A 16057-nucleotide genomic window follows, 5' to 3' on the forward strand; every position below is an offset into this window, starting at 1 on the left:
TGCCTATGAATGCAGTGGGTTAGCCAAACTAGTCAGGAGAAAGTCCCGTTTTTCACAGAGCAAAAAAAAAAAAAAAAGAGGCTTCCTTCTTCAAAACTGTTTTTCAGATCTTGGTTAGAAAATAATCCAACAAAATGGACTAAAGTCTAATAGCTTGACTATTACAGAATCATATGCTTGCCTTTTTGAATACCTTAGAAATTATTTGATTCTGTTTAGAGCTACTTATTATACAGTTTTGTTTTTTGCTATAACTATTATTGTAGGGTCTAACTATAATTCATGTAAGAAAAATGAAAAGCACAATATGAAAGAGTTCCTGAGGGGTCCCTGTATGCATGGATGTAGTGACAGTTGCTGTGCAAGCTGCTACACTGGTACCCGCCTGGCGAGGATACAATGGGTGCACCATGGCACAGAGCTTTGCTGTCTTCTTTTCTGACCTCAAACATGCACTGGGCATCATCCTTGGCGATGTGGTTTGTTCAGCTGGTTGAATCTACCATTCATAGGCTGAACAGCAAGCAGTCAAACTGATTGCAATTTGTTGACCTATGCTAATCATGTCAAACCCCAATGAAGTTGTTTAAGCTTTTTGCCAATTGGATCAGATCAGCTCTGTGGTGGTTATTGGAGACTTTGTAACCAATGCGATCATGGCCAAAATCCTACATGAACATCATGTAATTTATACAGATGGGATCTGAAGCGAAAGGATGTTATTAGCTAAGGAACACTTAAAGAAAGAACAACAAAAAAGGATTTGAGAAAGAATTGAAGAAAAAAAGAGGCTGAGAATAGGAAGACTCCAGAGAGTATTTATTTATGAAAGGAAATGGGAAGGACTGGTGCTGTCACAGAGCAGCCAAGCCATGGAAAGATTGAAACTGCAGTCAGCAGATGGAAAAGAACAGCACCGTGCCTGCTGTTTCATAATCAACGTTATTCCCTTACCGTTTCCTCCTACCACTCTCCATTCAAATGCAGACTCATCGGAGGACAAACACTAGAGATAATGAACACTCTAATGCAAACATGAATACTTAAATCAGCAGGTTTTGATTACATGTCTGCCCTGATTCTCCCACCCTCAAGGTATATAGAAACATCACAGACTCCAGGGATGGAAGAGTTCATGGTAGACTGCTAACTTTTGAGGATAGGATATAAAGAAACTGTCTTTTTCAAGCCTTCAAATAGCCAATAATTGTCCTGTATACATTATATATGTGCCTATCAACACAGCACACTATGAATAATTATTTAAGAAAAGACTTTTTACATATTATCTTGTTTTCTCCCAGTGACAATCCCATGAGATAGTATGACAAAGCTACTATCACTGTTACATTGATTTTAATACTGATGCTCAAAATCTGACATGGCTCGTTTACAATCTTATTCTATTAGTCTTTTATCTACTGACCAGCAAGAGAAAGATCTGGAAAGAATACTCAGGTCTATGTATGCTTTCCATCCCTGTCATCTTGACAGTGCACTGTCTGTTCTTCGGAGCACTTTTCTCTATGCATACTAGAACTAAAATAAATTAATACACAAACAGGGCTGCATATTAGTTATAGGTAGGATAAAGTATAGAAGGATCTTACAGCTGTTCCATTACCAACATGGAAATACTAGTTACTTTTAAATGAGTGTGTTGTAACTGAAAGTAGTGTCTTTTCATAGAAAATCACAGAAAACTAACACTCACAGGTCATGATGGATGGCCGCAATTGTGATGAATTCCAAAACAGAACTAAGCAACACTTGGGGTTCAGCATCGCAAAATTTGGAGAATTATTTTTGCTAGTTTTCAGTGACATTTGCTACTATACCCAGTCTTCTGAGGAACTGAGATTCTACTAGTCTTTTATCTACTCACCAGTAACTACTGACACTATATCACAGGAAAATTACCCAGGGAACTTTTTAGAGACGTATATCAAACAAGATGCGTGGAAGGCTAAAAGACACTAGGGGGTAAGAGTATAGCAATAAAAAATGTAGAAAGGATATCAAGTAAAAAATAAGTATATAAACTAGAATGCAAAAACAAAACACAGAAGTTTGGATTTGGTATCTGATCTTGATAATAGTAAGCGTCTTTGCCTAGAAATAAGAAACTCCTGCTTTGTCTTACTAAAAGCTTCCTGGGGCTGTGGCTTTCGTCTCCTGAGGTCTTTTATGCCTGTGTACTTTTATTAAGAAATAACTTGTATTAAAAATTAGTTGGTATTTTATTAACAAATAAAATAAGAAAAAGAACCTTTTATTGTCTACACCTTTTCCTGTTTAGGGACTATATGAAGCAGTTTTTTTCTATGCATATGTGTGTGGTAAAACTTTGGATCTGTTTGCAAATGGCTTTGTAAAAATGTCTACAACCCAGCAAAAACCAAAAGTGTGCATTTGTTGATAATCCCTTCAATTTTTAAGAACCAAGGGTCACTATTTGGCTTGAATGGAACTAGAAATTTTGATTTTCACCTAAGCAGAATAGACTGTTTGGGCTCTCCAAAAGTAATTATTTCTAGACAGTTGAATTCTGTCCCTAAGCCAACCCACTTGTCTCCAGTCATCTATTTGAATTGCTCTGGAACTTTACTGTATGTTTCTAACCAGCAACTTCATTCTTAAAACAACAAGCAAAACAAAAAACAGAGATAGGAACTATAAACAAGCAATGTAAATAAAAGAAGCTGTGATCAGGAGAACTGCATATGAATTTCATGCCTCAGGTTGCAAGCAGCCAATGAAGAATGGAGGCTCAGATGTGGGGTTCACCTGACTTCAAGGAATAAATCCTGACCATCTGTCAGCAGCTGGCCGAGACTGACTGAGCATTGCCCCTGTCGATGTGGCTCACGTATGGAGAATGGGTTGCTGGGGAAGAAAACTGTAAGAGAATTGTTAAATTAGGTGGCTAAGTCCTGGCCTGGAGCTTGGGGATGCTGTGTTTTATACCTTCTTAGCCTCTTACCTCAGGGCACTTCCTCTCTGGGTCTCAATTTTTCTTCTTGGTAAAATGAAGAAATATTACTTGACCAGTGTTTCCAATGTCTTGCAGAAGTTGAACAGCTTTTTACAATAAAATCATATAGAAAGCAGCAATGTAGAAAACAGAAGTGCAGGACAAACCAAGATGGTGGCATAGGTAAACACCTAAACTGCTGCCTCGCACAACAATTTCAAAACTACAACTAAAAGACAAAATGGACATCATCCAGAACCACAGGAAGGCTGGCTGAGTGAAAATTCTACAACTAGAAGGAAAGAGGAAAGCACACTGAGACTCAGAGGAGCTACAGGAGGCAGAGGTACTGAGACGCGTGTGCAGAGAGGACTGGCAACTGAGTGCTTGGCTGGCTTTCTCAAGCGGGAGGGAGACAAAAGCTCCCGACTGCGCTAAACTCCAGTTCCGGGCAAGACTCTGGGGACCCAGACTCATATGGGATGAAACTGGACTGTCAGGAAAGAGAAAAGCACACTGAGACTCAGAGGAACTGCGCGAGGCAGAGGTACCGAGGCACGCGCGCAGAGAGGGCGGGCAACTGAACTCAAGTTCTGGGCAAGACTCTGGGGATCCCGACTCATTTGGGGAGAAACTGGACTGTCTGGCAGCGGGCGGAACTCGAGGGCGGCTTTCTCTCAGAGATGCTTGCAGTGGTTACCGTGAGACACTGAGACACAGGGGCCTATTAGGGCAGGGCTGACGGGAAACCAGTGTGGTCTGCTCTGCCCTGGTACTCCACCCCATCCAAGCTGAGCACAGAGACTTTTGCAAGTCTTGCCTCATAAGGGTGTCTCCAGCACAGAAGTTCTCCCAGCGTAGGCACAGCTGATCCTCACAGCAAATTGGCCTGGAGGTCAATTCCTCCCAGAGATACCAACAACAATCAAGACTTAACTATAACAAGACTGTGCACACAGCCCACAAAGGGGTGCACCAAGAGTGTCCACCTCAGGTAACTAGGGAGGCTGAGCCACTGGGCCCTATAGGACACCTAGCACACAAAACCACTCTATCAACTCAGGGAAGCAGCCAAAATGCGGAGACAAAGAAACAGATCACAAATGAAAGAAATAGAGGAAAGCAAACGACTGGATATAGAGTTCAAAACCACAGTTATAAGGTTTTTCAAGAATTTTCTAGAAAAGGCCGATAAATTTAGCAAGACCCTCGAGGATATGAAAAAGGACCAACTAGAAATTAAGCATACATTGACTGAAATAAAAAATATTATACAGAGATCTAACAGCAGACTAGAGGATCGCAAGAATCAAGTCAAAGATTTGAAATACAAAGAAGCAAAAAACACTCAGCCAGAAAAGCAAAAAGAAAAAAGAATCCAAAAATTTGAAGATACTGTAAGGAGCCTCTGGGACAACATCAAGCGTACCAACATCTGAATTATGGGGGTGCCAGAAGAAGAGAGAGAGCAAGGTTCTGAAAACCTATTTGAAGAAATAATGACCAAAAACTTCCCCCACCTGGTGAAAGAAATAGACTTACAAGTCCAGGAAGCGCACAGAACCTCAAACAAAAGGAATTCAAAGAGGACCACACCAAGACACATCATAATTAAAATGCCAAGAGCAAAAGACAAAGAGAGAGTATTAAAAGCAGCAAGAGAAAAACAGTTAGTTACCTACAAGGGAGCACCCATACGACTGTCAGCTGATTTCTCAACAGAAACTATGCAGGCCAGACGGGAGTGGCAAGAAATATTCAAAGTGATGAATAGCAAGAACCTACAACCAAGATTACTCTACCCAGCAAAGCTATCATTCAGAATTGAAGGGCAGATAAAGAGCTTCACAGATAAGAAAAAGCTAACGGAGTTCATCACCACCAAACCAGTATTATATGAAATGCTGAAAGGTATTCTTTAAGAAGAGGGAGAAGAAGAAAAAGATAAAGATAAAAATTATGAACAACAAATACATATCAACAAGTGAATCTAAAAATCAAATGAATAAAAAATCTGATGAACAGAATAAACTGGTGAATATAATAGAATCAGGGGCATAGAGAGGGAGTGGACTGACAATTCTTGGGGGGAAAGGGGTGTGGGGATGCAGGAAGAGACTGGACAAAAATCGTACACCTATGGATGAGGACAGTGGAGGGGAGGGTAAGGGGCGAGTGTGGGGTGGGAATCGGGTGGAGGGGAGCTATGGGGGAAAAAAGAGGAACAATTGTAATAATCTGAACAATAAAGACTTATAAAAATAAATAAATAAATAAATAAATAAAACCTTATCTCCTCCAATGACAAAAAAAAAAAAAAGAAAGAAAAGAAAACGGAAGTGCAGAGGCCTTGGTTTGCCTGTCACTGACTAGGGATGCTGAGCTCCGCCTCCCTGGAGGCTCCCAGCGGCCCTGGAGGTGTTCCACAAAATGCTTGGTTTCTGCAGAAGACCATTGAGGATGCCTGCAGTAATTTCTTAGGGCCTGAAAAGTCTAAAAATTAAAACATTTAAATCTTCCTGACCATCTACAGCCTATAAATACAATGACACAATCAAGGGGTACTTTGCTTTATAATGGCACCAGAGTTCTTGAACAGTCTGTTACTTTAAAGAAGTAATTTCCAACCATTTGGCAAGTGGAATATTTTTAATTCTCCCCAAGGAGTCAGTCCCTGAAGTCAGGTGAAGAGACTCCTGAGAGTGCTGATAGTGTTGTCCCAAGACAGGTGTGAAATGACATAGGCCTCAATAATTATCAGTAACACACCTCTTTCCTGCTCCAACTCCCAAAGGAGTGTGAAAATGAAGATCAGATGCACTAACTGAGCACAAAGGGGAGGAGGTGCTGCTCTCCTTGTCTCCTTTCTGGAACCCTGGCAGGTTGTGAAGATAAGAATGGAGGAAGATCCATGGTGGCAGTAACTGGCCCAGAGAGGGATTCTTTGCATTCTGCCGGTAGATAATAGTCTGAAGTTGCTCACTCCGGTTTATTTTAAAGAATTTAAAATTGTGAGCGGCAGAGATTCCCATTTGATAATCATACGCACGTAGACACCTCTCTCCTTCACTTGCAACATCTTTGCTTTATTCTCTTGTGTGACTGCAGGACACTTCCTAACTTAAAAACGTCCTGGCACAATTCTCACCCTGCCTTCTTATGGGTGCCCAACATATGCAACTATGCCGAAGAATCTTGTGCCTGCAGAAAAGAAATCATATTTTTCATATCCTTAGAAATCAAACCTTCCTTTGGGCCTGTGGAGAAATACTTTGTGTATCATGAATTAACTGTTGGGCACCAGGAATGCAACAGAGCTACCAACTGGTTAATTGTCTTCTATGATTTCCCCCTTTGACCGGCAGCATTAACATGCCAGGGTGGAGTATCTGTAGTTTTTGAAAGTCTTGTTCAAGAGCAATTCAACCGTGAATTGTAGGAAATTGTGTCGCCGCTTACTAGAAAGAGCATGGTTTATTCATATGTTTTGATTCCCTCCTGGTATGGTGTGCATTAAAGAGAATTCAGCCAGGCAGACAATAATGGAGGAGGAGCTGCAATTTTGCTGCAACCATTTTTTGTTGTTGTTAAATAGCCAAAACCTTCCTGTTTTCTGCTCTGCTTGTGTTTTAATACTAGCCAAAGCCTGTTTAAAATACTTGTGGCCAATGTTTATTATGCTGTGGTTGCACTGTCGTATGTAAAGTGGTTATTAAGTACTGTGCTTATAAATCACTTGGAGAGCCCTATGACATTTTTACTGGCCTGTTTTGTTCTGTGTTCCTATTCATAGGATATCAATAACGAGAGTGACAGCTGACATTTCTCTTGCTAAGAGGTCTGTCCTAAATAATCCCAGCAAGAGAGCAATAATTGAACGTTCGAACACTCGGTCCAGCCTAGGTAAGATGTTCAAATGTGGTGCTTCTCCAACATGTGCTTTCAGAAGGGGATGAGTTTGGAATGGCTTTTCCAGTTTGCTCCCCATTCAGAATGGGGAAGCGCTGATTAACTGGAGAGAATGCTACCCCTGGAAAAGAAGGGAGCAGAATCCTGCAGCAGCCAGAGTCTCCTCTCCCTCAGCTCTAGCCAATTAGCTAATTAGGAGTCTGGTGGGAAGAATCCTCCAGGCCTCTCCTGGTCTGTTACTGCCTAACCATGTGAAGCCACTCATCTCCGATTTGCCCGTGTTTCTCAACGTGGCTAATAATATCTGTCACATCTGACTCATAGCTGACATGAAAGGAGATGAGATGTTCAGCCTTATCAGGTCTTTAGAAGAAAGCTAGACCATGGTGTTCTCACTGTTGCTTCTGCTGCTAACTGGTAGTACCCAGAATAGTCACATCGTTAAGTGGAAATAGTAACTATATTAAGAACAAGAGGGAGTTTCCCAGAGCACCAGTTAGAAAACATCCTAAAATTTACCATGATGGAGAAGAAAACACACATGCTATATTGTGTTTAGCTCCATCAAGACATATGTGAGCAGAGTTGTAGATTCACCATCACAGAAGCAAATCCATGCTGCTGGGGAAATCACAGCATTCATATCAAAAGGCTGTTTGTGGTTTCTATGATTCCAAGAGTGGTGTAGTACACTCATAACTTTCTGGGAGTCTCTTTTGCATTCACATTCTGAGGGCAACTTGTTTTACTGGCCTCTTCTTCCTGGGTAGATAGGGGTCTTCTATGCCACTACATTTTTTTATCTACTGAAATGAGCTCTATAGATGATTGAACACTAAAAATAAAATTTTCAAATAGATTGCATGCCCAAACATCTCATCAAGAACTCACTGAAAGCTGTGCCAAGAATGGAGCAGGTTGGAACGAGGCTACAAAGTATTATCTCTATATTCCTGGCATGGAATTGGCACATGGTAATTTATCAGTAAATGTTTGTTTGGTGGTTGCTTTGTGAAAAATGCTAAACTTACCAAATGAAATAGGTGTCAGAGCTTGTCAAGGCAAGATCCCAGACATCAGTGGTTTTTTTTGTTTGTTTTTTTCTTTTTTTAGTCATGTATTTAGTACAGCCTTTCACATACAGAATGAAACACTTTTAATTAGTTTTTTATTGTTTGGTTTTTTTTTTTTAAAGAAAGGAAGGGAGAGAGAAACATCAATGTTTGAAACATTGATCAGTTGCCTCCTGCACATATGCCCCAACTGGGGATCAAACCCACAACCTGGGTATGTGGCCAGACCAGGAATCGAACCTGCCACCTTTGGTGTACCGGATGATGCTCCAACCAACTGAGCCACACCAGCCAGGGCCAGAATGAAACGCTTCCATAAGGCACAATATTTTCACCTTGAGAAAGTGATGATGGCAGAGTTGATAATGATGACCCAGATTAGGTAACTGACTAAAGTCAAGTATCATGGGTGACAAGGATACCATATTAGATTGAAGATTTCTAAAACAAGCATTGTTCTCTGTTCTTCTGTCTTTCACTCTCCTCTAACTCCTTACAGTTCTGTTGACTTCCTCTGACGTATAATTGGAGGGTAATGGATACTTAAAAGCATAAGCTAGGTTGCCTGACTCTAACAATTGCATGAAACCAAGGGTTTCATGAATACGCTTTGAAGTCATTGGTAATCTAGTCACCTGTTGTCAGAATCAGTGGAGTGGGTGGGTGGAGTTACTGTAAATACTGAGGAAGAGCCCTAGCTGGTTTGGCTCAGTGAATAGAGCGTTGGCTTATAGACTAAAGGGTCCCAGGTTCGATTTCAGTCAGGGGCACATGCAGGCTTGATCACAGTAGGGGGCGTGCAGGAGGCAGCCAATCAATGATTCTCTCTCATCATTAATGTTTCTGTCTCTCTTTCCCTCTCCCTTCCTCTCTGAAATCAATAAAAATATATTAAAAAATAGTGAGGAAGAAACAAGGTAGATGTCAGTTCACTGTTTTCCCCCTTTACTCTATAAACTCATATACCACAAACCTGGAGTTAATTTAATGGCAATCTATTATAATAATCACTGTGTGAGCCACTTATGTCCATTTGCCTGCTGTTAATGCACATTTGCAGATTCCTTCATCAAATGTTTATTGAACACTTGTTACGTGCCATGCATTATGCCAGACTTGAGAAGAGCAAATGTGACTAAGACAAAGTATCTTACACATGAGCAAACAGAAAGAGGAAACAGATGATTAAAATACTCCTTGATAGGGGAAGTATGAGCAAAGTGGTAGGGGTATTAAGAAAGAAGGGTAGAGAGTAAGAAGTGTCTGAGAAGACATCTCAGAAGTTTTATTTGAGCTGGTTCTTGAAGGCAGACAAGAATGTGCAAAGGCATCAGCATATAGAAAAACACTGTGTGTTTGAGAAACAGCTCATTTTTTACAGAGCCTGCTTAGAAAATGGGAGGGGAGACATGGTTTTAGAGCAAAGAAAGAGACTGAGAAAAGTAGACTGAGGCCCGTATGTTAGGGCTCCATGTATCTTGCTAAAGAGCTCTCCAGAATAAATCTCAGGAAATGTTAATTTTAAAAGATACCAAATAGTTGTTACATCCAAAATGTTTTCTATGGTCAAATAAATTTGGAAATTGTGCATTAAACAATTGGCAGTTTTCTTCACTCTAAGACTTCTTAGAGCTGTTAGGATACAAAGGGCAATGCACCTTTGAAATTCCAAGAGAAACTATTCTAGTATGCAGTATTTCTCTTACAGAAAACCTCCTTCATATGATATATTAGGGGATTTGTCTCCCAGGGGACTCACTTTGGGAAATGTTGCTTCGAGCCTAGGAAGCCACTGAAGTATTTTAAGCATTTAGATGTAAAAGAGATCCCAGGTGATAGAAAGACTGGAGAGAGATGGGTCCAGATCAGTCATGGCCTAGTTGTAGAAGCGTTCATTAACATCCCTCCTGCATCATAGTCCATGACTCTCAGAGCACCATTTGTCTGAAATGAGATCACGAGGAAACTTCCATTGGAACCCTTCTGAGAATCAGCCTGGGTAATCAAGATTGTTGGGTTTGGTTAAAGTTTTTCCTTAAGAAAATTTGCTACGTTGCCCTGGCCTGTGTGGCTCAAGTGGTTGAGTTTTCCCATGAGCCAAAAGGTAGCCGGTTCCATTCCCAGTCGGGGCACATACTCAGGTTGCGGGTTAGATCCCTAGTTGGGGTCTCTCTGACATTAGTGTTTCTCTCTCTTAAAAAAAAAATCAATAAAAACATATTAAAGAAAATTAGCTATGTAGATAATTTCTCTTCCTCACACATAATTTATTTATTGCATTCTGTATACGTATTATCCAAATATTGGACCTACAGCAGTATATAGTGTGGCTCTCTGCAACCTCCTGGCTGGCTCTGTCCGACCTCTCTGCTCATGACAGAGTGCCCATTGCCCAAGGGTTTAGTGTTAGTCAAGCAGGTGTGCCTGCCCTCTGCACCTGTCAGAAACCACACTTTCATCATTGCTGGTGCAGAGGAAATCAGGCCACGGCATTTCTGAGGTATTTACACAGAGACTCAGAGTGCCTCGAGGGTTCCTTGTACCAGAGCAGTCTAGTTTGCGTCACTGCCTTTTGCTACTTCAGAAAATATTATTTTCAAATTTGAAAATTAAAGCAATATAGACTTGTTCTAGCATAGCCCCGGCCAGGAGTTAACATTAAACCAGTTTAATGAAAACAACAAATGAAGAATATACCCCAATAGCCTGAGACTGAAATTTACTACAATAAAAACAAAATTTAGTTTTTAAACTTCTCTCATAAGAAAAATCTTTTTTAAAACTGTTTCTGATCTGAGAAAAAAGGGACAGGTATGCTGTTATTACTATAACAAATGTAGAATGTAATTTCAGAAAAATGTTGTAAATAAGCCCAATTGTCAGTGATTCTGTAGAAAATAAAAACTTTATGCTTTTAGGCAAAGCCCAAGAAAATAGAGTTACATGACAGTTTTGAGCATTCATGACCCCACACTCTTTGTCAATCCATTAGATTGTGGGAGGGAGAACTTTTCAGTGGGTGACATGAACTTGAATTTATACTAGATTAGCAAAACAAATCATAGGATTCTGGTACAAGCCCTTTTCAGTGAGGATGGTTAGAGCTACACCACCTATTCTAGGCCACCTTTGAAGTAATTTAAATTAGCTAGCTTTGTCTACACTGTGTAATTTGGACGAAATTACAACATTGTGAGGTCACACCGAAAGCTCAAAAGGAAAGGTAAAAAGCAAAACAAGATCATCTCTCTGAAAATTAGTCTAATTCAGACTTGGACATGACCCAATAAGTTAGATGATTTATAAAATATATATTTAAAAGTCTTTTTTGTATTTCAGAAAGCCACATTATGTTTTTATGGATAACCTGTTTTGCTTTTTAAAACTATCTGGATTGCTTTAGATATTGACAAAAACTAAATTTTTTGTTTGACCAGATTCATTCATGGATTTGGATAACTTAGCTATTACAGCCACCAAATAGATTTGCATTTAGATCAGGGGTGGGCAAACTTTTTGACTGGAGGGCCACAATGGGTTCTTAAACTGGACCGGAGGGCCGGAACAAAAGCATGGATGGAGTGTTTGTGTGAACTAATATAAATTCAAAGTAAAGGAGAGGAGGGGAGAGCAAGAGAACCGGATAGAACAGCCGGATCCGGCCCGTGGGCCGTAGTTTGCCCACGGCTGATCTAGATGCATTGCAACATTTTAATATATTTGATCTTAGTTTTTTAAAATAATAGGATAATTTTGCCTCAGAACTGTCCACTGGCCTTAATACTTAAATTAAGACTTAGTAATATGCTAGTTATAGGATTAGATGTAGAGCATTTAATCAGGGATAAAAAAATATGCACATCAGTCAAAACAGGTGAATTGTGGGATCTTTAAAAAGGAGATCTATAAAATATTAATATATAAGTTGATCATTTGTAGAAATATTTTAGTGCAATTTGCTTTCCATGAGATGTTGCTCTGTATATGTGTCTCAGTTGTTTCCTGAATGTGGTTTCAGCTTCTATAGTTAAATAAATTTCTTTAGGCAAAGCAACAATCAAAATTAACATAGCTATGTCCTGGCTGGTATGGCTCAGTTAGTTGGAGTGTTGTCCCATACGCCAAAAGGTAGCAGGTTAGATTCCCAGTCAGGACTCATACCCAGGTTATGGGTTCAATCCCCAGTCGGGGTGCATATGGGAGACAATGTTTCTCTCTCTCTCTCTCTCTCTCTCTCTCTCTCTCTCTCTCTCCTCCCTCCCTCCCCCTCTCCCTCTCCCTCCCCCTCTCCCTCTCCCTCTCCCTCTCCCTCTCCCTCTCCCTCTCCTTCTCCCTCTCTCTTCCTCTCTCTCTAAAATCAACCAAAACCATATCCTGGGTTGATGATTAAAAACAAATAAACAAACAAAAAACCTATAATAATAAAAGCATAATATGCTAATTAGACCAGATGTCCTTCTGAATGTCCTTCCAGACGACCTTCCAGATGAAGCCGGGGCTGTGAGGAAAGCCTAGGTCCTGGGTGCCAGAGGTAAGCTGGTGCTGACAGCCGGGTGAAGGAAGGCCTACTCTTGCACAAAATTTGTGCATCGGGCCTCTAGTAGTTATATAAATAGCTAAATATTAGGGTGAGTGTAAGTAAGAGGCAAATCAAGAGAGCCATCTCAGATTTTCTACCATTTGGTTTTATGCAAAACTCAAACCATTTCTCTCTCTTTAGAAAAGATCTTAAGTTAGATCAGAATATGTAAATTCCAAATGTTCTGTTTTTCAATATAGACAAACATCTGAAAGAAGGATACTATATTTTTTAAATATAGGAACTAATTTTTTAAAAAAATAACCATGACTTGTTATTTATTATTTCTCTTTTTAGCGGAAGTACAAAGTGAAATTGAAAGAATCTTTGAGTTGGCAAGATCTTTGCAACTGGTTGTTCTTGATGCAGACACCATCAATCACCCAGCACAACTTATAAAGACTTCTTTAGCACCAATTATTGTTCATGTAAAAGTCTCATCTCCAAAGGTAATTAGCTCATCTCCAGCTTAAGGTTTAGCAGCTCTTTTGTTTTTTCCTCTGTGCTTTTTTGTTCATGTGCAAGGAGAATGTCTTGTGTAAACGTTTTTTAATGAGCACAGTTTGAATTCCCACAGTTTGTAAAGGTTCTAGAAATTCTGAGGGAGAACTTTTCAGTAGGTGACATGAACTTGAATTTATACTAGATTAGCAAAACAAATCATGGGATTCTGGTACAAGCCGTTTTCAAAAAGCTCAGAGTCTATTGTGGCAGTTATGCAGGAATATAAGAGAAACAAAAACTAAGAAAGGTGAGGAAAAGTAAACGGGCTTTTCAGAGACTTTGGGTTCTATTTTGGTAAATTTCTTGGGTAATATTGATTCTTGTATCACCTATATTCTCTCCCCAGTTGAGAGAGTACATGGTTCCAGAAAGGTATCTAGATTTATCATATATAAAGTCAAACATCACCATATAAAATGTCTTCTGGAAACATTGCAGACCCTTACATTTGTGCTTAGGTTGGATTCTTCAAGGAATATAATTATTCTGTGATTATGCACATGGGATATTTACCATGTATCTTCAGGCCACCAGGGGAGAGAAAAATGAAAGTGAGACAGCCTCAAATTGGTCACTTTTGATTTGGGTGTTCTTTCATTTTTTAAAACTGTTGATAATATAAAAAGTGATTATAAAATATGTACCCTTGGGAGGTACTACCTTAATAGTCAGTTTTTTTTTTGAGTGCCTCCAAGAGTTCATTTTAATGCCAGTTCAACATCCAACCAGAGCCGTAGTCTCCTCTCATGGGTGGAGAATGCCTCCAGAAGCTGGGCTTTCCCCCAGCCCTCCGGATGTCCTCGGCCTTCCATCTCTGGCACCGGTTCTGCGCAGGATGAGCTTGTCCAAACCAAGCCAGGACCTTTGGGGAAGCACTAGGATGGATTGAAATTTGAAGCACCCTTCGCTGCAGTGCAATAGATTTCAACCCCTCTCCCCCCCTGTCCCGGTCACCCCCAGTCACCGTGGGTTCACAAGTGCAACTGGGGTTCTGGTAGCCATACGTGCTGAAGTATCATGGTACACTAGTACTATTTTGGGGAGAGGGTCCTGTTTCAGCTAAAAAAAAGTTAAAGGAGAGTAGAGTATATGGCAAAATGCAGTTATAGCAATGCTCAAAAGTCAGATATATCACTGGTTATATGTGGCCATATACCAGTACAAATGTTTGCTTAGTTTTCTATCAAGAAATCATCTTATCAATGTAAAATTAAACTGGGATGCCTCAATAATTACTATTGACAAAAGGACCCAATATATGTAAATGACTCTGATGTTTATCTGACATTGAGATAGTGAACCAAAATATGACAACTGAATTTGGACATAAATGATCCGGTACAGATCAGTTCCTCCACTTTTGCAGGACCCTCTTTGAAATCTCTGGGTAAAATCTAGGGTGGGAACTCAAGATCCCACCTAGACCTCACATGGAACGAAAATAGGATGAACATATCAAATCCATTATAAGTGAAAGTCAGTGTAAGTGGATGATGTCATCGCAGAGTTGATATATGTGATCTGTCACTTTGTATTTTCTCTCTATTCATGCTCAGTGCTAAACAGACTATTAAAAGGGGTCTTGGTTTATATGATTTTCTTTCAACTCATTGACGGTATCTCAGATCTGTGTCTTCTTCCATCAGGTTTTACAGCGGTTGATTAAATCTAGAGGGAAGTCCCAAAGCAAACACTTAAATGTGCAACTGGTGGCAGCTGATAAACTTGCACAGTGCCCTCCAGTAAGTACAGTCATTTTTGGTCTTAATCATTCTTGATTAGTTAGGAGAGGGTAGTGTTTCTTTTTACGTTAGCATTGTCGTTTTTATTCTAGAGTGATGGTGAGGGTGGTATGTTATCATAAACCTGAAGAATTTCTTGGAACAAACTGATGCTGCCCTGTTGGCTACACTCAGGCATCCAGAACTGGGTGGTGTCTGCCATGTAATAAAAAAACTAACTTAGTGTCCCATGTCCGATGTCCTTACCTGGCCAATACTCAGCAAACTACTGAGTCAATGTGTATGCTTTTATGAAAAGAAAACCTACTGATTTGACTTTCCATTTCTTTTCTGCCTGAAAAGTTCTGATAGGCATAAAAGATTATGGCATCAATGGTTGAGAATTTATTGGAACTAGAAGAGCCCTGTGGCTAGAGCAGATGAAGAGGTCAGGGTTAAGTAAGGTGAAAAGCCATATTATGGCAACTTTTCTCCTAGTGCCATTGCCAGGAAACAGCTGCTGAGTTGGAAGCCAAGCAAATGGTGGGAGGGGGTGGAGGGAGGTGATAGCTATCATGTGGGTCACCAGTGGTTGATCAGTGTCTACACCTGCCCAGCTGACTTACTATTTCTGTGCCCGTGTTTCTCTAAAGGAAATAACTTTTTCCTACTGATTTGATTCACTCGATTTATACTCATGTAAGGATTGTTTATGCTCTGAAGAAGCTTAAAATTCAATTCAGATGTTCACAGCGCACAGACTATGGCCTGGCCAAACGGCTCAGTTGGTTGAGCATTGTCCCATGCACAGAACAGTTGCCAGTTTGATTCCCAATTGAGGCACATACCTGAGTTGCAAGTCCAATCCCCGCAGCCAACTGATGTCTCTCTGTCTCTCTCTGTCTCTCTTTGTCTCTCTCTCTCTCTCTCTCTCTCCCCCTTCCTCTCTGCCCTCTCTGTCCATGGGTGAAGATTAAAAATAAAAAGTAATACTCTAGAGCCAGATTGCCTGAGTTCAAGTCCACTCTAATCCACACTAGGATTACATCCCTAATTATGTAATCTTCAGCATGTACCTACCTCATTGGGTTTGTGTAAAAACTCAATGAGTGAGTATGTGGTGAAACTCTTAGAACATGTCTGGCACATGATAAGCACCATCTAAGTGTTTCTGTTATAATTACTGGATGCACTTGTGCTGTGCCATGCCTAACCTGTCAAGCTCTGTAAGGATCTGTGCCCACCTGGTTTACTATTGTATCTCAAGCTCCTATCATAGTAGGCCCACAATAAATAT

At 40.3% G+C, this 16057-nt stretch overlaps 1 protein-coding gene across 6 annotated transcripts in view; it reads left to right on the top strand.

Annotated features, from left to right (window-relative positions):
* The window catches only part of CACNB4 (calcium voltage-gated channel auxiliary subunit beta 4), a 243023-nt gene that overhangs the window by 211368 nt on the left and 15598 nt on the right, over positions 1-16057 (top strand). For all 6 annotated transcript variants that reach the window (XM_080668463.1, XM_080668467.1, XM_080668464.1 and 3 more), the window contains 3 exons: positions 6768-6877; positions 12833-12984; positions 14686-14781. In XM_080668463.1, coding sequence (XP_080524589.1) covers positions 6768-6877; positions 12833-12984; positions 14686-14781 — 358 coding nt within the window. The remainder of the gene's footprint in view (positions 1-6767; positions 6878-12832; positions 12985-14685; positions 14782-16057) is intronic.

Source organism: Plecotus auritus (assembly GCF_963455305.1).
Source record: "Plecotus auritus genome assembly, chromosome: 5".
In the NCBI taxonomy this organism is placed as follows: domain Eukaryota; kingdom Metazoa; phylum Chordata; class Mammalia; order Chiroptera; family Vespertilionidae; genus Plecotus; species Plecotus auritus.